The sequence below is a fragment of the Solanum stenotomum genome, chromosome 7, assembly GCF_019186545.1.
Source record: "Solanum stenotomum isolate F172 chromosome 7, ASM1918654v1, whole genome shotgun sequence".
Classification (NCBI taxonomy): domain Eukaryota; kingdom Viridiplantae; phylum Streptophyta; class Magnoliopsida; order Solanales; family Solanaceae; genus Solanum; species Solanum stenotomum.
The window spans coordinates 56,261,260-56,281,467 of record NC_064288.1 but is presented as its reverse complement, the minus strand read 5'-3'; the positions used below and the strand labels follow the sequence as shown (position 1 = coordinate 56,281,467).

Below are 20,208 nucleotides of genomic sequence, written 5' to 3'. Positions count from 1 at the left end.
ATGAATGATAAAAATTTGTGTGACTGTAAATCATTTCACTAAGGGTAAAATATACATTTTAAAGTTAAATTGTTAATATAGAAATATGTCATTCTTTTTTAAATTGATTAAAAAGAAAAGTAAGTAAATATAAATCGGGATCATTTTACAGAAATTAATCTATGCATGGAAGTAATTAGTTTATGCATGAAACACTAGTTTGGTCAATAGTCAAAGAGTGATATGAATATGGGCCATGAAATTTGCAGAATATCAGTCAAAGTTTGTCTCTTCTCTGGTCTTAATACAATAATAATAAATTAAATAGGTCAAGTTATAGGTTTGAATCTTCTCCTTTACTTTATTACGTACTACAATTAAAACTGAAAAATGAATGGCCCATGGAGTGTTACTATTCCGTATCAATTTATAGGATATTTTTAGAATTTTTAAATTAACTTTTTATATTTTAAAAATATTTTCAATTTTTCAAAAATTACCGTCAAAATTACTTCTCTAGTCCCATCTTATATAACACTATTTGACTTATACAATATTTTATGAAAAAAGTGAAGATTTTTTTTGAAACTTAAGTCCACAGCGGAAAATATTAGATTTTTTGTGTGACGATAAATCATTAGTAAGATGAAAAATTTTAAGTTAAATTATTTTTATTTATAGTAAGATTACTCTTTTAGGGACTGACTAGAAAAATAAAAATACGTACATAAAATGAAAGATGTAATTCATAAAATTTAAAATGTGTCACGTAAATTGTACAGGAAGAGATGGGAGTATCTTTCTCTCTCTCTTTTCAACTCTCAATAAATACCTCACTATCATTTTTCCCAACTGCCTCTCTTCTTCATATCACAACAAACCCTCCCACTCTTCCACCAAAAGAAAAACCAAAAGATGAGTAGAAGAGTAAATTTTAGCCCTGATAATTTCCATGACCAAAACAATCCTTCAAATTTTTACTTTAAAAAGAAGCCATCATGTTCATCTAATTGGAATTCTAGGGTTCAAAAGAGTTATTCTTCTTCATCATATGTGGCTAGTTTTGTAAAGAATATTGGAATAAAAGTGGCTAGTGCACTAAATTTCCTTTCAAATTCAAATAGAAAAAAAAGGTCATCACGTAAAGTATCATCATCATCATCAACAACAAGTTTAACAAGGTCAAGTTCTTATGCACAAACATTAATTTATGATTCACAAAGAGCTCAAGCTATTGAAGATTGTATTGAATTCTTAAATTCTTCTTCTTCTTCTTTACATAGATCTAGTTCTGTTTCTAGCACTACTTGCTATTAGTTTTTTTAATGTTCATGTAATTATTATGTAGATCAATTGAAGAGGAAAAAGGAAATATTTAGATATTTTAGTTGTTTATTTATGTAAGGGCAGCTCGGTGCACAAAATATTTTGTGTTAGAGTAAAGAGGTATGATGTAGACAGTCTACCTAGTACAAACATCAGTGGTTGATTCTACGATTCAAATTCATGACCTATATATCATATGGAGAACAAAATTTCTGATATTGTAACGCCTGGCTATTAGTTTCAAGATTTTGGGTGTATTTACTTTTATTTATCCTTCCTTGTGTTTTTATTATATTAAAACTCCATCATCTCTGTATCATATAATTAGTTGTTATCTTCGTTTTTCGAGAATTGATTTATTTAAGTTTTAGAATTAAATTAATTATATATTTTAAAACTGTATGAAATCATACTATATTATAATTCTTCTCATGATATCAAAATAATAAAAAATTATATTTTAAAATATTAGTTTTAATTTATATAATTTAGCTCTCGATAAATGAAATATAACAAGTATTTTAAAACGTAGGGATTAATCACCTATTTTTTTCATTAGTTAGTGGCCGGCAGACAGGATTTATGAATTTTGATTTGTCTAATTAATACGTATCGCCCAAAAAAAAAAAATCTTCTTCAAGGTTTTAGAGAGTAAAATGTTACTTATCAGTCTCTGTCACGAGCATCTTTAAAATTTTAAATTGAGTTGTATATTGTATTTTATAAATAATAATATATTGGAAATAAAAGTTGAAAAGTAAATTTGATACGGAAGACTGAGTAAAAATAATTAAATGGATTATTGAAATATGTAGTAAGTTGTGGCTTTATGAATGTCAACATAATATACTATTTTCTTCCTTTCATACCAAACTTGTGTTTCCCGTAATTTGATGAAGAGACATGTAGTGGGGTTCCAAGAAAGACTTTCAAGTCGAGGATATATCGAAAACAACTCCTACATTTTTAATATTTAATATCAAGTTTGATGTAGAAAGTTAAAAGTATTATACTAGGATAACTTATCTCGAGATTAGTTATACTAGGATAATAGTGTTATTTTTATCCTATATTGAGGGTGATATAACTGATCCTGAGATAACTTATTCCCAACAAAGTGAGCCCGTAGTTTGTTAGACTGGAAAAGAGGAAGAAATACTTGTTGCACACTCAAATTCACATGCAAACACACCAAAGCCTTAGAGAAAACAGAACAAGTTACCACACAAATACGTTTTCATTATTTTAAAAGAAAGCATCAGTGTTGTTCATCTACCCTTCTCTACTTGAATATCAAGCTTGGTTCACAGGCAAGGACTCAAACCGTACATCCCGCAGTGGGGAACACAAGTATATGTCTCTCATTTGGTTCTTAACTCTCTGAAGTCTAATAAAACACATTCAATTTATCAAATTGCAAGAGCAGCTAACAAGGAGCCCTTACATTTGGTGACATATAACTGCAACAATTGAAGACGTCGTAGAAGAGAACTGTTCTTGCTCAGGGGCCAAGAGAAAGCTTGTCTAGATTATGGATTCCTTGACTTGAAGCTTTTTTCATTTCAAGAGCTCGTTTATACGGTGGTGCAATCGGAGGTTGTACAGGGTCTAAACATTGATAGGTTCCATCTGCAGATTTAGGAAGCGGATATGAACGATCTGAATCATATCCACTCAGGTCTCCACAAGCCAGAAATGGGATATACACCTTATTAGGACCTTCAAGCCATCCACTACTGCAATCTGTCACATGTAACAGAGGTTTGGAAGATAATGTTAAATACAAATATAATCGGAGTCTAGCATTCGAAAAATGGAAGCCACATTACTTCTAACATAAAAAACAGCAACTAGAAAACTTTACATCAACACAAACAAAATGATGTAGAGTGCTTCCTAACAAATTTAAGATCTAATGCAAGATGCAGATTTAAGATCCACAACTAACCTCCATAAGCATATGGGGGAAAATTCAGAGTTAGAATGAAGTACAAGGCAATTTAGAGAAGAAGCATCTGCACATCGAAATTACCTAGGTCCTCAGTGCCTGATGGACTTCCAACTTGTTCAAGAAGGCGATGTAGGTCTTTCTCATTGAATCCTTCTGGTGGAGAGTAGTTTTCACAAACTGCAAATGCCTCTGCACAGTGCAAAGATTGAATTAGATTTATGTTACATAACAAAATTCTAGTCTTGCTTTAACAAATCTTTCTCAACCAGAACCATACAAGTTCATTCCAATTTGCATTTGATATGCCTCATTGACCGTTAATAATTCCTAAACACCTTCCATTTCATAGAAAGCCGTAAATATTTTAAAGTTTTTCTGTGCAAACAACTGGGGAACCTTTTTTCAAGATTACAAAGACATAAAGCAAAGACTGAAATCCTTGAAATATTACAAAATCAACCTTTGACGAAATATGACAATTGACAACATTAAGTTTTGACAAAATATGACAATTGACAACATTAATAACATTTTCAAGAGCTGTCAAATGAATGGGTTGCATTCACAGGAAAATTTGCCACATAAACAAAGTAGAAAACAGTATACACTCACCTATGCTAGAATTGCGACTACTTTTTGGCTTAGCAAAAGTCACTTCCGTGAAAAATAGTTTTAGCTGCAGTATGAAAGTAAAAAATCAGCAATTCATCAATCAGACAAATGCAAGAATGTAGAACATCTGACAGCAGAAAACATTAAACTGAGGTCTCCTCTGAAGATTAAACAAGAATACTAAACCCAGAAATAATGAGTAGACGTGCAACTTACTTGACAGTAAAGGAGACTTGTGTCTTTTCCTCGAAAAATTTTTGCTATGAACTTTCCGCCTTCTTTTAGTATGTGAGTGACTATGGTTAGGCCCTGCAAGTTCAACCACCCATGTGAGAACAGAGATATCTCCAAACAGAGACTGAGAACAACTTGGTAGGTTTATAAGAGAAAATCTCTTTAAGCACATATAACTGATCGTTCAAGGAAAAACTAAAAAATATAAGCGGGATACCCAAAAAGAAAATCAAGCAAGATAACAAGAAACAATTGTTTTCCTTTTTCGGTAATCCATAAATGCAACATATTAGGAATAGAGAAACAACATCACCAGAAAGAAGAATACTTCGTTATTTTTCTCCAAAGAAAAGCAGGTTTCACGGTGGAGATCACCTTTTGGTGCATTTCTTCCAGACATCCAGCCATTAACTCATAAATGAGCTTTCAAATATTCCTAGACAACACTTTGCATCAACTAAATTTGGCACAACGACACTGATATTTTAACTGATGCAGGCATGCAGCAAGGCATGAAAACTACAGATCAATGAGTGTGCCTTCCCATGTTATTACGACTTCACTACATACATATACATATAGATATAGGTGAATGATAACCACTAAATCAATTCCAACAATTTCTCTAAGAAACTAACCGCCAATATCAGTTGGGATTGAACAAATTCATCCATGTCATGAAGTCCCGTTACTGCAACATAAGAACACAAGCACGGATTAGTTTCATCAAATACAGCTAATACCAACGTAATGTATCAGGGTAGTTGAGTTTCTCACCATCAGGTGCACCATCACAGACAACAAGGTCAGCCTTGCATCCATCAAAATGTCTAATAACCTGTTAAAAATTTTGACAGTGATGTTGATAAACTGTTAACCACAAGTATGAGGGGAAATAACATAGTACCAATATCTTCTTGTATACTCCTTGAAATATGAGAAGAACAAATAAGTGAAATGTACAAAGAAAGATAATAGAACAAACTAGCACATTAAGATAAGAAGCCCAATATCTTACAACATATTGAGTAGCATGGACGTATGAGGTTTGTTTTGAGCACATTGCAGAAACCATCCTTTCATTAGCTATAAGCCAAGGCTCATGCCTTGTGTTATAATAATAAAATTGAACTAAATGTTTTCATTTGCTACAAGTCATGGTTCATGCCTCGTGTTATAATAGCAATTTGTCTACCGATCCAGCCAATACCAAAACAGATCAAGGTGTAAGAAGATGTTGGACCTGCTGTAACTAAGGTCTATAAAACGTAGGAAGAAGGGTGAAAATAAGGCCCAAGTATTACTACTTTATTGAGTTATTACAATGTATATGTATTGTTTGCAGTTACATAGAAGTTAAGATGGTTATTAAAGGAAGACATGCAGTTTATTCTGGAGGGATTTGATTCTGTAGTTAAACTGGAGGATAAGGTTCCTCGAAATACCTTGGTTGTTGGGTGAATTATCATTCACAGATCTTGTTTGTCTATTTGTAAATTTGTTCTATTTGTTGGTGGAAATATACAACAGTGTAGTGTGTTGTTATCTTTGTGTTTGTGTTTGGAAATTTACAGCATAAGGTCGTAGAGTTTTTGGGTTCCTAACAGAAGACAAAACCAAGTTGAACTTCACATCTAATTCTAAATCACACGAGAATTATCAAAGACATAGTTGGACACCATAGCCACATTCTTTCCAAATTTAACCTCTTAGTTTTCTCTGAGCATTGTGTCTAATAGTAAAATGGAAACGGACTCGAAACTGCAGATATAAAGTGCATGTTCCTTTCATCCACTCTATTAATCATGTCCTGAAACATCAACCTGAGTTCATAACTCATCTCCTTTGTGCTGAAATTGGGAATTTAGATTCCATTAAACCCACTTATCCTGATTCACAAGAATAAAATACTCGCTCTAACTTCTGAAACACCAACGGTAACAAATACCCTTTCCACCGTGCGAAAAAATCATTCACCACCCGATGGAAGGGTGTCCAGTCCTCAACCTACGCATCCGGGGCAACCCGATGTCTCGATCCCACGGGAATTCTGATGGTAACCCATGAATCTATTTCACCAAAAAGCAACTGTATGCAGGCAGTAGCAGGTTCCCAAAGGTATTTTGGCCAGTGCAAATACACTATCAATGGAAGATTTCTAAAAATGTGACCCCAAATTTAGACGGTTCGAGCTGCTGTGAAAGAAGCTATTCCTATTAAGGGATCGATCAAAATAGGGCTCTACGAAAACAAAAATGTGTTCATTGATGTCTATAATGAAGAGATTTCAGAGTGGTATACTTCAAACATGTGATTAAGATTGAAGGTACGCCTATGTGGCTAAGCTGATGGATACCGGATTTCACTCCAGAGGAAGACAGTCCTCTAACTACGGTATGGGTGCTCTTACCAAAACTCCCCTTTCATCTCCATACATGGCACTTTGTGAAACAAATAATGAGTCCAGTTCGAGTACCCATGGAAATGGATGTGGCCGCTAAAGCAAGAACAAGGCCGATCATGGAGAAAGTGCAGGTTGAAATCGATTCAACAAAGCTAAGACTTTCTCATGTTTTTGTTGGACAGAGAAATTCTACCAATCACTGCAAAGTTTTTCTGTGCAACCAGATGGACCATAGGATTATATCATTTATCTTATCCTGACGACATTATAAATTTGTCCATGTAAAACAACTTAAGAACTTATCATGACCACTCTAAGAAAATATGAAGACAACACTGGCCAATTCATCAACAAAGAAAAGAGCTGCTTCTTGATGGACAAAAAGATTTCTGGCAAAAGAAGGAATATCACCCATAACTTTGAAAATAAAATGGTTACAATGCTAAGAACCATAAAGGTTAAGCCCATAAATTTCAACCCTAGATTCACCTCTGGTTACACACCAACCATCACAATCGAAATTTCTATAATAAAGAAATGGAACAGCATAGAAATCCATACCACTTCAGCGGTTTTAGCATTTGTTATATCACCCTGTACTTGAATAACACCTTCAATCGGAGCCATAGGCTGTAAGTCAATAGCCACGATAAGTGGTGGATCATTGTCCCTGGAAATCACATGAATAAGAAAGATTGTGGCACCTCATGTTACATACTGGTGACATGGCCATGAAAACAGAAATGGTAAAGGTGGAAGCAATTGGACTTATACAATTTTAAAGTTGATTGACCAGTGAATGTTAAAGCAAAACTTCGTTGCCCACAAACATATTATAGCTGCAGACTACAGTAGCAACCTTCTAAGGTAGGAAACTTGGCAACAGCCTAGTTCAACCACCATTAGAAAAAAGTTTGATAACATGGAGAGCTAAAAAATTCCATTCAATGTGGAGCAAGGTCTATGTGATTGTAGGACTACAGGAGAAGGGATGCAGCAAGCTAAAGCTTTGGTTCATGACTAACTGTTCTTTTATATTATTACCTATTGAATATGATGGCATGCTAACTTATAGCATTGCACATTGTCTGCAATGCGGCAGATTGGTGTGGTATTAAAAAGTGGATGCAGCTTTTTTGGTTCTTTATTTATTATTGTTACTATTTAGGATGAGTAATGCTATCCACTCTCATTCCAAGAGATTAAAAGATATAATTAGAATGAAATGAGACAAAGGGGAAACAATTCACAGAGGCATCAACTACACAAGAAGGCCTCAATCACTAGATCTGAAATAAAACTTCAGAATATCATTATAATGGGCCTCTTTTCACTTTTTTGTAACTAGAAAACACAAAAAGAGGTACAAGCAATTGCCATAGCACTCATACTACAAAAAGGAAAGTACACATACTTGGTACCCGGTGACAGCTTTGCTGGGAGATATAACTTCCGGCTTAAAACCTATAAGAAAAAACCATTAAGGGACTTCGAAATGGAGATCACAACAAGGAGAAAGACATTTAGCGCATTAATTATATTTCTTTACTTTTTCATGTATTTCTTTTTGAAAAGTAATGGTTCTATCAGAAACAAGCCAATTGGTGGTGCATCCCAAATCTAACAGAACATACATACTTCTTAAATGAGTGCCTCTAAATATCAGAAAATGGAAAGTCTTTCCTATTATTTCCCTAGTAAAGTTAAAGATCACACTCTAAGACACAGTACTTATTGGGCTTTAGACTGCCTCACTCTTTTAATTGCTTAAGATACTTCCCGTTCTTATGTTCTGTGTAGGTCTGATCCAACAGAGCTAAGCATAAGAACACGGAAAACTTATCAACTTTAGAAGCTAAATCATACAGCAAAAAATCAAAAGCAATAGTTCTTTGAAATAGGATGGGCATAATAGTGATAACCTTATTTAAAGTGAGAGAGAAACCTCTACTATGACAACATATCCAATGGCATCACAAGTATAAACATGTAGATGTGCAAAACTATGTTGAGAATCCTATCCTACCTCCAAAATTTGTATCACACTCTAATAATGAGTATAAACTATAGCAATCCTTTCAAATAATCACAAGTAAGCACAAGACTAAAGATATCAGCATGTTAATCTGAGATAATAAAATAAAATCAGAAAGCCAAATCTTTATAGCGAGTGTTTATTTTGGTTAAAAAGCTATATAAAGACATAGAAACAACAATAGTCTAGTTCCAATTGTAAGCACCTGACTCCAGCTGCCTGGAGCAGCACACAAATCCACAACGTGCTTCACACCTGCATATGGAAAGGGTTGTTAACACAAACAAGCAATTCTGACCAACAAAGCAATGAAAAATGGAATTTCTGAACTCCTAATGTGCAGCACTTTGCTGAAAGAGAGTTCACTAGCATACATATACTCATTCAACATACAGTTATTTCAAGCTCTAACCAAACATATTTTAACTTGATATCTTGTTCTCCGTAGTCCAAACAACATATTGCTTCAGAATTCAGGGATGTAGTTTGTCCACAACTTCTTTAATTTCCATAAAGAGCCTAAACCCTACATCAGGAACTGCACTGTAATGAACTAATGAAGAGCTGCCAACTTTTCCAGACCTTCAAAGAGACCTTACCAGTAATAAAAGTTGTTACTCATCAACATCCGTTTGATAGCAAAGCCATTTTTTCCTAAGATAAAATGCTGCAACTTTTATAAGATGTTTTCTGTGGAGACATTACGGGCTATACAGGTTTATAATATTAATCTCTTTCCATAGGTAACGTAGGGAATCAATCAGGAGAACAAAAACTAGGAAATTTCAAGCCAGATATTAAGAAGAGAACCTTCAAAGATATTAAACTCCTCATCTATCTGAAGGAGCTTGAAGGCACTTCGTGCACGCCACCCTTCTTCCTTTGCTTTCCGGTAGTAAATATCCTACAAAACTGAAACTTTTAAAGGAAGAAGCATTTGGTTATAAGCAAAAGAAAACACCAACTGCATAAAGTACATACCCTCTTGTCCCTGGATGCTTTTCCCATCAGATTAACTTACAGCCGTCCAAATTCCTTCAATATCAATGGAATACTTCAATGGGGTTGCAAATTATGCCTGCAAAAGACCAACTTTGAATAAAAATTTGTCATTTGTAACCTTTAAGAACATTAATGTGACAATGTCAAGTTCTTAGCAAAACATACACACTTTCTTGAAAAAATTGTTACAAATTCACGTGAGACCCAAAAATTCACTCTTTTTTCTTCTGCTAACCATAACTCTAAATATGTCATCATATTATATGAAATATGAGTGTTTTTAATACATAAAGGTTGTGCATTTTCTGTTAGGAATTTCGTCGAACAGTTTATGTGCAAACGCTGAGGTTAAGTAAAAATAAGTCAAAAGAAGAAAAAACTGAAGAAATCAGCTACCTGTATATGGAACGGTGAGCTTTCTTTCAGCTCAAACAGATTATTATGCAATCAGAAAAGACAAAGGCAGTGCTTTCTTCAGACTACGCTGACGCTGAGCTGCTTAAGAGACTAAAGTGAGAAGAAAAGCTTAGGGTAGTAAAAGGCATTTCCGTAATTACATTTATTTTTTTAATTAATTGTTTTATAAGAGGGTAGTTTTATAAAATTGTGAAAATCCATGACTTGTATTACTATAGTTCAATTATACAATATCTATTAGTCAAAACATGTTACATACAACAACTTACAATAGTTAGCTCTGCAAAGAAAATGGATGTACATAAGTTAACCAATGGATCTACAACGCTTCAATCTCAAACTAGTCTTCGATATCCATTTAAGAGGGAAAAAAAAGCTTGTTTAAGAATAATCACAAGCCCTACAAAGATAAAATCAGTTTTTGTTGTCAAAATAACGCTTTGTTTCAAGTATTAGGAATAATGAGAGTAGCCCAACGTGTTTCCAGACATTTTGTTTTATGTTAATTTTAAATAAGTAAATATATATATATATATATATCGTAACAAAAATTTGGGTTAATGTAAGTAATATTTTCCAAGTTACGATTTTAGTATAAACTAAAGATCAATTCATTTTTAAAAATAAAAATTAAAGACAATTTAAACATTTAATGGACCTTCAATCACGTGGCTTGGGCCAATGGGCCTGCTTCTTTTACTTCATTTCGCCCATGTTAGTTGGTTGTACAACCTCCGACTATAATATTCCTACACACCCAGAAAAAAGAATCAAAAATGAAGGGAAAATAATGGACCTATTTGGATATGATTTTAAATTAGTTAGTCAAGTAGACGAGTGTTTTTTAAAGTTGTTAATAGTATAAGGGCGAAACTAATAATTTACGATAAATTCATGGATGTTTTTAATACTTTTCTCAAAATTTTCATAAGGTTACAAGTTCAAATCCTAGGTTTTACATTTTATTTTCTGAACGTCCAATAAAATTTCTAGATCCACCAGTAATATAAGATAAGATAGTGTAACTTTTTTTTAACACTATTAGGTTAAAATTATAATTAGCATCATGTACTTACCTATAGTAATCATAATTTATAAGTACATTGTCAACCACAACTGACACATTGTGATTTGCCATGATCCCTCCGTACGAAGCATAGGAAGCCATATATTTTTGAAGTTTTCATATAAGTGTCTCCATTATTTCGATAGCAACTAAACAAAATTAATTCAATCAATATATTTTTAAAGTTTTCATAAACACAATAGCATTACCTAAAGAAGACGTACGTTAGCTAGGTAGCAGAAGAAAAAGAGAAAATATTAATTACAACTATATATTGTTAGGAGGATATACATCACCATCTCTTAGCTAATAAGGTGACTTATTAATATTGTTCAAAACTTTTTCTACTAGTATATAGTTGAGCATTACTTTTTCTACTAGTATATAGTTCACATAAATGATGATAACGAAAGCAAATGCCTTACGACCGTAAATTTGAGAAGCATTTTGGGTCGACTACTATGACTATATGTCCATCGATCGATATAGAGTAGTGGCTTGAAAATGAATTACCTATTATATCTTGTAGTAGTAATAATGTCTTGGCCTATTATTGATACTTTTGACAAATAATAATTAAGTTATAAAAATTAATAATACATGAGTTATTATTATCACATGGATAAGCATAAGTAAATACATAATTGTCTTTAATATACCAAATCAAAGTATGGATAGAAAATAGTGCATGTGATATAAATTTAAAACCTCAAGGTGAATTTTAAACCCTCTAAATTAGTAAGACGATCTCTAGTCTTGTATTCAGGACATTCAAAATCTATATACGCTCACTAAAAATTAAGAAAAATGTTTTATATACAATGTAAGAATACGGATAGATATCTTCGTCCATACCTAAATGGCTAAATCCATCCTTAATTTTATACACTCTGCTAAACAGTTGAAGAACAGTGAAAAAGACATATAAAGAACAATTCGAGTACCAACTATATAGTAAACGTAATAAATTAAGTAGGAATATATTCGTTCAAATAGTAATATTATTGGTGATTCTTGTACAACTGTCATTTAATTAAGGTCATGTCTTTTTCAAAAGAAACATACATAATTTGAGCCAATAGTGAATATATTTTTCTCTTCTTTCATTTAGTTTGTACCACTCGAAATAAATAAAAATAATAATTAGATTAGAAATAATTGAATGTGCTATGTCATTTAAGTTTTGAAATTAAACAACTGCCACAAGTACTCATCATCAGTGCCATGCCTTTAGTTAAAGCATTGAAAATGACTACATTTAATCTGCATGGGACTGACATATTGAAAATGACTTTTGTTTCGATAGTTTTTAACATATAGTTTAATATAACATCAAAAATTAATTTCACAAAATAAATATTTATTGTAATGAAATATTATTGTTATATAAGAATTTGATTGTAGTAGTAAGTAATTAATTCACACCATCAATAAAAATTGCATATAAGAACACTTGTACATATATATATCCCAATCAAAATAATATACATATATTAACCATATTATTGATAAAAATCATCATCATCATACATGAATAATATCACAACATAAGCAATTCCCTTGTTTCTTTTTTTATGTTTTCCTTTTCAATTTCCTTGATGAAGATTAATAATTAAACATTACACATTGAGAAAATAACAATCCATTACATTTATTTCTTCTCCTTCTCCTTCTCCTTCTCCTTCTCCTTTATTGGAATGCGGCCGTCAGTTCCAGCAAGTATTGCATACTTATCCCTCCTTGTCAAATTTGTACACTCGTATCCCAATGTACCACCAAGTACCTTTTGAATATAATTTGCAACTTCAATTGCGGATTTCCCTCCATTAGTACAATTAAGTTCAGGAGGGAGTTGATTCAGGAATGTAATCTCATAAGTTGGTCTTGGATTCATGAAAACAAAATAAGGATCCAATAATTTGTACCCTCTGACAGTTGTCCCATTAAACACACTTTGCTTAGTGTTAATTGCCACAGGTACAATTCTATCAGTCAATTCAGCAAAAAGTGCGCTAAATCTCAATAAAAACGGTTCCCTACATGTTGTACCTTCAGGACATATAACCAAATCACCTTCTTCAAGTAATTGCTTAATATGTGCTGCATCTTTCTCCCTCTCTCTCGATAACGCGACGGCTTTTATCGGCGAAATCATCTCAGAAAATTTACTAATACTATATGTAACACAACTTATTTTTCTACCTAGCGCAACAGCAGTAACAACGGGGTCTAGTATAGTTCTATGGTTGCACACAAAAAGTACACCACGTTGGCCATTTTTAGGGGGTGGTGGGGGTGTACCTTTGACAATAAGTTTAATACCAAGGATAATATAATTATATCTAACAATTTTTTCTGGTAAAGGAATATTAAGATATACTCTAAGAATTGAGAGAATTATTCCTATTGGCATCCATAAAAATGTTAAAAGTGCCATAAGTGGTGTAGGTCTTTGAACAAAACGACCTTCATGAAAAATTACTGGACTTAGGAGTTTATTTCTTGCTAGGGGTTCTATTTTTGATCTTGGGACCATGTAACCTTCCTGCAATAATAATATTTTACATAAGTGAGTTAATTAAATAATAATATAAGGTTATGTGACATAATTTGACTCAAAATGAAATTTAAGTGAAAACGATAGACTTTTAAAACTCTGATGATCTTAAGCATGTCATAATATTTGTGTGACGGTAAGACTTAGAAAACTTATGGTTGAAATGTAAAGTTTATAAACAGATGTTTTCAAATATAGAAATGCAATTAAGGAGTTATATATCTTATATTCATCAAGTCTAATTTTGCATGAGTAGTTATGTCCAATTATAATACTACATTTTTATAATATAACTAACCTAATCATGTAAAAATTATTTCTTTTACATTTTACACTAAATATATATGAGTAGTTTTGTTTTATTATACCATTAATTATAGCATGATCTAATCAATCATGTGAAAATTATTTTACACAATTAATAATATAGCCATAGGTAGTTAAATTATCTTCATCCCTTTTGGTCCCCTCCATGTAGATAGTTGGGAGAAAGACTCATGAGGTACATCTTAAATGAAAAATGAGTTGGAACGTAAAAGATGTATGATGACTTATCCATTTTATTTTTTAAAAATAAATGTCATCAGTATAACCAAGTCTGTATGAATACTCTTTACATTGATTCTTTACGTCTTTCTTTATATGGCAATGAGAGTAAAGCTTCTTAATTTTACTCGTGAATTCTGACATAAAATATTTAGAAATTAAATCAAAAGATCCAATAAAAATATATTCAATTAATTCTTGAAATTCGAAAAATATCACGTAAATTAGGATCAATGGACTAATAAAGTGACAAACAATTTATTTTTTTAGTATATGTTCAGAAAAGGAGCAACTACAAGCAAACAAATAACTTAGGTAGGTATAGAAAGTCATAAGATCAACCTCTTTTTCTAGTCTTTGTAATACAAAATAGGTGCTTTAATTTCATATAAACTCTTTAGTGAAAACCTAAATTGGGATCATTAATCCAATAAATATAGATACTAAAATTTCTCTACACTACAACAAAAGACAATTTTAGCAGCAATTATTTAGTGTATATAGTTAGTCTACTTTTGATTTCTATATGTCGAGGCAGAACCAAAAAGAATCGAGAAGATTAATTTTTATTTTTTATATATATAGATATAGTAGACAATTATTGAACTTTCTTCCGCTTCTTCGTGTGTTAATGCACATGTGTTGTATGCCTACTGTTAATAAAGATAGGAAAATCATTTAATGAAAACAAAATTTAAAGCAACCACGTGAACAAAAATCAAGAACATTAATGCTCTAATTAACTTCTTACCAACCCCACCAATAATTACTATAGATATTGTACTGCCTATTATATTAGAAAACTTTGAGTGAAAAAGACATGAGAAATCTAGTAAAATTAGCACAGTAGAATTATTCTTACCCTATCCAATCGTAAAAATAATTACATGTAACCGTTCATTAAACTACAAAAGAAAAAGGATGAACTTCATCGCTGACATAATTTTACGACAATGCAAATTACTTGTGACAACATGTTAAAATGAATAGATAGTGACTATCAGTATATATAAGTTAAAATATAAAAATTTACCTTGCATATGGAGATGAAATCGCGATCAGTGTCTCTATCTCCAAGACCTACATGAGGTACATTTGTTCCAAATTCTTTAATAAGAGCATCCCTTTTATATTGTCCAACAAGAACACCAGGTTTTGTAACAAATCCAGTTGCACGTCCAGATTTAGAAACATGTAATTCAGTTCCAAGAACTTTATCAACACCTAAGAAATTTTTTGCAAAATGTTCAACCATAATTCTTGGATTCGCGGTAACAATATATCTCTTCCCAAAAGAATTAAACACTTTCCAAGTATGTGGATGTACATCTTCAGAATAAAACTTAGGTAAAACAGCCCTAGAGACGATTTCGATGTCTTTAATCTTTAATCCAGCAAAGGATATGAAGATTAGGGTTTCAATTGCAATTGATTCTGAGATGAATATGTAAATAAAGTAGATAATTGGAACAAATAATAGAAGTAGTAATGCTCTTATGAGACTACCAGCTTCTAAGGCAATAAGAAAGAAATAAGGAAATGAACTTGTTGATATTAAGAGTGTTCCATCTAAATCAGATGCAATTGTTTGATTTGATCTATTAATTTCTTTGTTATATTTTGAGATTGGTTCAAAATGGGGAAGAGCACCCATTAGAGAATTGTATGATTGTTGGTTGGTTGGGTGGGAGAAGGAATTGAATGAGCTAGAGATTGTGTATGAGATATGTGTGAGAAGAGAAGAGAGGGGTTTAAAAAGACATGAAAAAAGATGGCCATGTTACAATTTGTTGTTTAAGTCTAACCATGAATATGTCATGTGGTTGAAAATAATTGTTTTTTTTGTTATTTATTTAAGGGTTTAATTGAGTTGTGTTACGTTGACAGTGTAAAGAATTTTGGACAATTCAGATCAGACTTGTTGTGAAGATGAAGTTGCGTGTTATACTTTCTATCTCAATTAATATGACATTCTTTTGGTCTTCCGGTTTAGTTGTCCAAAAGAGAAGAACACATTTCGATATTTAGAACTAATTTATTTTTAAGTGCGACTTATTTCAGCTCGCAAGTTTCAAAAGTCCTTTTTTCGATCTTAAACTACGTACATACCCTAGTCAAACACTTTCACATAATAAATTTGGACAAGGAAAGTACGTATTATATATCAACTCAACTTGATTCTATAAAACAAAACTATGTATAAGGATAAATGCAATTCTTTGATAATAAATTTATGAGATAAGTGTCAAAAACACACTTAAACTATACCATTTTTTTGAGTTTCATACCTAAACTATTGAGAGTGTAAGTTTCATACCTAAACTATCATTTTTTAGTTTGAGAAACACACATATATCTGTTATATCACTCTCATCATGGTGTGTGTAATACACTCTCTCTTTTATTTTAAAAAATTATCACATCACACTCCATATGGACAAAATATTCAACTTTGACAAAAATTAAATAAATTATTAGCATTAGTTAAAATTTAAAATTTAAAAATTATTATCCAAAAAATAAATATTTCTTTTATAAAACAAAATGTAAAATACTTTTCTCACCCCCTCCCCCTACCCCCTGGCCATTTTTTTTTGTTTAAATTTCTTTTATAAAAGTACTTTTTTTTACTTCATCTCCTCTCCCTCCCCCTTTTTCAAATACTAATTTAGATATTATTTTATTTTTTTAAAAAAATAATTCTACTCTCCCCACATAACCCTCCGCTTCCAATTTTTTTCTCATTTAGTGTTAAATATGTACATATCGAAAATATTTTTTACTTGCCACCGCAAGACTTTTTTTAAGTTTTAATTTATTTATGTTATATTCGTACGCTAGTAAAAAAAAATCTAAAAATATATGTACGTACATATCTAACATAAAATGAGAAAAATGTAAAAAAAAATAATAATAAGGACCGGAGGTTTAGAATGGGGTAGATTTTATTTTTTATAAAATAAAAAAATATCAATTTTTTTTGGGGGGAGTACGTAGAGGAGGTGGTGGAGTGGGTAAAAAAAAATTAAAATAATTTTTTTTTATGGATAGTAATACTTTAATATTTAATTTTTAATTAATATTAATAGTTTATTATTTAATTTTTATCAAGGTGAAATATTTTATCCATGTGGAATGTCATGTGTCAAGGTTTTTTCAAAATAAAAGAGAGAGTGCATTACACACACCACTGGGGTGTGTTTCTCAAACTAAAAAATGATAGTTTAGGTATGAAACTCACACTCTCAATAGTTTAGGTATGAAACTCAAAAAAATGGGATAGTTTAAGTGTGTTTTTGACATTTATCTCTAAATTTATCCGAACCTAATATTTTTCACTCTGAGCATTAATTATAAGTGAAAATGCATTAAAACTTCAACAACTGCTAAATTTAAATTCATTATCTTATTATTACAATAAATATAATGCAAAAAGTCACAAAAGTCTAACCAATCAAATTTAAATCTCATTTTCTGTTAAGAAACAAAATTACAAACTAACTGATACTTATAAGACTTCTAGTGTCGTCTGTGCAAAGAACTTAAACTATTTATTATGAAACTGAGAATTAAAAGAAAATATTTTTTTCTTGGAGGTGGGGTGGGGGGGGGGGGGGGGGTTGTAGAACAAGGTGTCCAAGTCCAAGTAGTTAAAAGTCCATAACAGTTCTATGTTAACATTCAATTAGCCTACTTTTTAGTTCTTAGACGCCGTTCTTGCCGTGCAATTATACATTTACCCTCCCCTTAAAGCACTTTTCTCACTTAATATTTCTTCAATAATTTCATAAGCCCATTTGTATTTGAATTATTATGTATACACGTACCATTGTGAGGGAGGGGGAGGGCGAGGGGGGGGGTGGGGTTGGACAAATTAAATAGTGAAAACATAATTTATTAATTCGTTCAAGTTTGGATGGATTATTTATTAACTCAATCCATTGTAGTCAGATTCATTCTGTACATCTGAAATTGAGTTGATAGATCGTCCAAATCGATCTATACAAACATCGTCAAAAAGTCATTTTTAAAAAACTAATATGTTATATAATATTAATAAAGAAATGCTAATAATTTTATGATGTGCTTGAACTAAGAAAAATCGAGTGAATTGGATTGTGATTCACTTTTAATCAGTTTTTGCCAAAATAACTTAACTCATTTCTAGTCCGATCCTCCCATTTGACACTCCCACATACCACAATTTGCTGAATACTATAACATTATATTTATTAGAGAATATTTAAAGGTTATATTTTGCTTCGTAAAAGAAAGAAAACATATATCCTCCTAGAGCAACTAAATTAGGTGTACCAAGTACTTATAATATATTGAGCTTTTTACTTCCTTTTCACCAAAATTGTTGGCAATTGTTTTAGCACTATGACTTCATCGCATATACCAAAGAAAAAAATATATAGAAAATTTGAAGAGAAAAAAAGAAGACAAAAGAACAAATAATATTAGCTAATATAGTTAGATGTGACATACAAAAGAATTTTGTTTTCTTTTGATATAAACTCTCAACTAATTAACAACTATTGCGGTGAGAGAAGTGGTCAACTTGAGAATTCATAAGAGAATTTTGTTTGGCAAGTTGTTGATTAAATTATTGTGCCCCAAATCTATAAAGTAGATTCCTTAAAAGCATTTTCAATAATACAAAAAAAGGCTAAATATATCAATAACCTTTTAAATTTATGAGTAAATTTCATTTGAACACTTGAACTATGACCTGTTTCAATTGAGCACTTGAATACATAACAAAAATTAAAATGTTCTTCCGAAACACTTCCGAGTCAAGATTTTGAATTTGTTTTTCACGTGTTCTCAAGCATCTATTATATAGAGTTGTTTACCACTTAAAATTTGTCACTTTGTTTAATTATATGCATTAACTTCAATAATCGGCTAAACCTCAAACATGTTTCAATTGATGCTGATGTATACAATGAGACATATTTTATATGATCACCTTATCTATGTAATGAACGTTTCAGAATATAAGCTGAAAATATCTAATAAAATACTTTATCACATGTTTATTAGGTGCTCAATTTAAATGCCATAATCTAAATATCTAAATTAAATTTATAGATCATAAATTTAAGAGGTTATTGAAATATTCGCCCAAATAACAAATCTAGCCTCCGGATTTTCCGTTGACATTATTGATCCTATGCAAATAAAATATGGAAAGACAACACAAATGTGAAGACTTTTCTTTTTATAAAATTAGTAAAAACATTTTTTAAAGGTATGGTTTAATAAGTTGGTCCTATTTGCCTCTTTTAATCAAAGCAAAAACATTAGTGAAGACTACAAGTTTCTGCATTTTGGTTAGAAAAAAGGAAGCTCAATCTTCACAAACTCAATTAAGCCATGAGGAGAAAACCCTATTGAAGAGATGTTAGGTCACCAAACAGCAAAGGTATTAATTAGTTCATTGAAAAAGTACTAGATTACTTGTGAGATTAATGCAAAACTAACCATGGAAGTACAAAATATATATCTAGTTGTAAAAATAACTTTTATTGAGGATTGTCAAATGGACGAATTTAGATGAATTTGAACATGTCAAAAATGGACTAAGGTAATATATATACAGGACGACAGATTATTGATCCGTTCAAAAATTACTTAGACTGAAATAAGCTAATAACTAGGTCATAATCCAAACGGCTTTATTTGTTTTTCACATTTAAAATAACCCATTCTATTCTACTTCCTCTAGAGTCTAGTCCATGTTATATGTTTTTAGCTTTTACAGTTAGTCCGAAATAATTAATAGTTGTTGACAAAAAATTAATTCCAAATTTATTCTTATTCAAGTAAGTGAAATTTACATAATTAAGAAATCATATTTAAACTGATACAATTTAATTAAGACTACTGTTTTTATTTTCTAAGGCTGGATAATTTCTTAAATTATATGCTTAAGCTATAAATATCATCTAGTATAAATCGAAAGGAATATAAATAAATTATATATATGCACAAACAATCGTGGGTTCATAATTTTTACTTCAATTGACTCCTGGCCCTAAAATAGTGTTCAATTATGGCTACTGGCAAGTTA

The 20,208-nt window shown here is 31.3% G+C and overlaps 2 protein-coding genes across 3 annotated transcripts; both read right to left on the bottom strand.

Annotated features, from left to right (window-relative positions):
• Positions 1 to 2,523: 2,523 nt before the first annotated feature.
• Positions 2,524 to 10,076, bottom strand: LOC125871627 (putative tRNA (cytidine(32)/guanosine(34)-2'-O)-methyltransferase). Of its 2 annotated transcripts, none has more exons than XM_049552259.1 (12): positions 9,940 to 10,076; positions 9,523 to 9,619; positions 9,352 to 9,445; positions 8,747 to 8,796; positions 7,921 to 7,970; positions 7,068 to 7,176; positions 4,880 to 4,940; positions 4,741 to 4,793; positions 4,085 to 4,177; positions 3,869 to 3,932; positions 3,338 to 3,445; positions 2,524 to 3,048 (listed from the first exon to the last, which is right to left on the bottom strand). In XM_049552259.1, the coding sequence occupies exons 2-12, from the start codon at positions 9,547 to 9,549 to the stop codon at positions 2,807 to 2,809; spliced, it is 951 nt and encodes a 316-aa protein (XP_049408216.1). In that variant the 5' UTR covers positions 9,550 to 9,619; positions 9,940 to 10,076; the 3' UTR covers positions 2,524 to 2,806. The 2 variants fall into 2 exon arrangements, with proteins under 2 accessions (XP_049408216.1, XP_049408217.1); XM_049552260.1 differs by having other exon boundaries at positions 9,523 to 9,633; positions 9,940 to 10,064.
• A 2,412-nt stretch (positions 10,077 to 12,488) lies between these two features.
• On the bottom strand, positions 12,489 to 15,908 carry LOC125871615 (glycerol-3-phosphate 2-O-acyltransferase 6). The gene is made up of 2 exons (XM_049552245.1): positions 15,163 to 15,908; positions 12,489 to 13,571 (listed from the first exon to the last, which is right to left on the bottom strand). The coding sequence occupies exons 1-2, from the start codon at positions 15,781 to 15,783 to the stop codon at positions 12,678 to 12,680; spliced, it is 1,515 nt and encodes a 504-aa protein (XP_049408202.1). The 5' UTR covers positions 15,784 to 15,908; the 3' UTR covers positions 12,489 to 12,677.
• Between the last annotated feature and the right edge of the window lie 4,300 nt (positions 15,909 to 20,208).

What these genes read in the sequence shown, in the direction of transcription:
- LOC125871615 (XM_049552245.1), bottom strand. Translation starts at nt 15,783, where the DNA reads ATGGGTGCTCTTCCCCATTTTGAACCAATCTCAAAATATAACAAAGAA. An exon ending in ATTTCATCTCCATATGCAAG is followed by an intron (nt 13,572 to 15,162) that starts GTAAATTTTTAT and finishes TTATTATTGCAG; the next exon opens with GAAGGTTACATGGTCCCAAG.
- LOC125871627 (XM_049552259.1), bottom strand. Translation starts at nt 9,549, where the DNA reads ATGGGAAAAGCATCCAGGGACAAGAGG. An exon ending in GGAGTTTAATATCTTTGAAG is followed by an intron (nt 8,797 to 9,351) that starts GTTCTCTTCTTA and finishes TTCCATATGCAG; the next exon opens with GTGTGAAGCACGTTGTGGAT. An exon ending in TAGTCGCAATTCTAGCATAG is followed by an intron (nt 3,446 to 3,868) that starts GTGAGTGTATAC and finishes TGCACTGTGCAG; the next exon opens with AGGCATTTGCAGTTTGTGAA.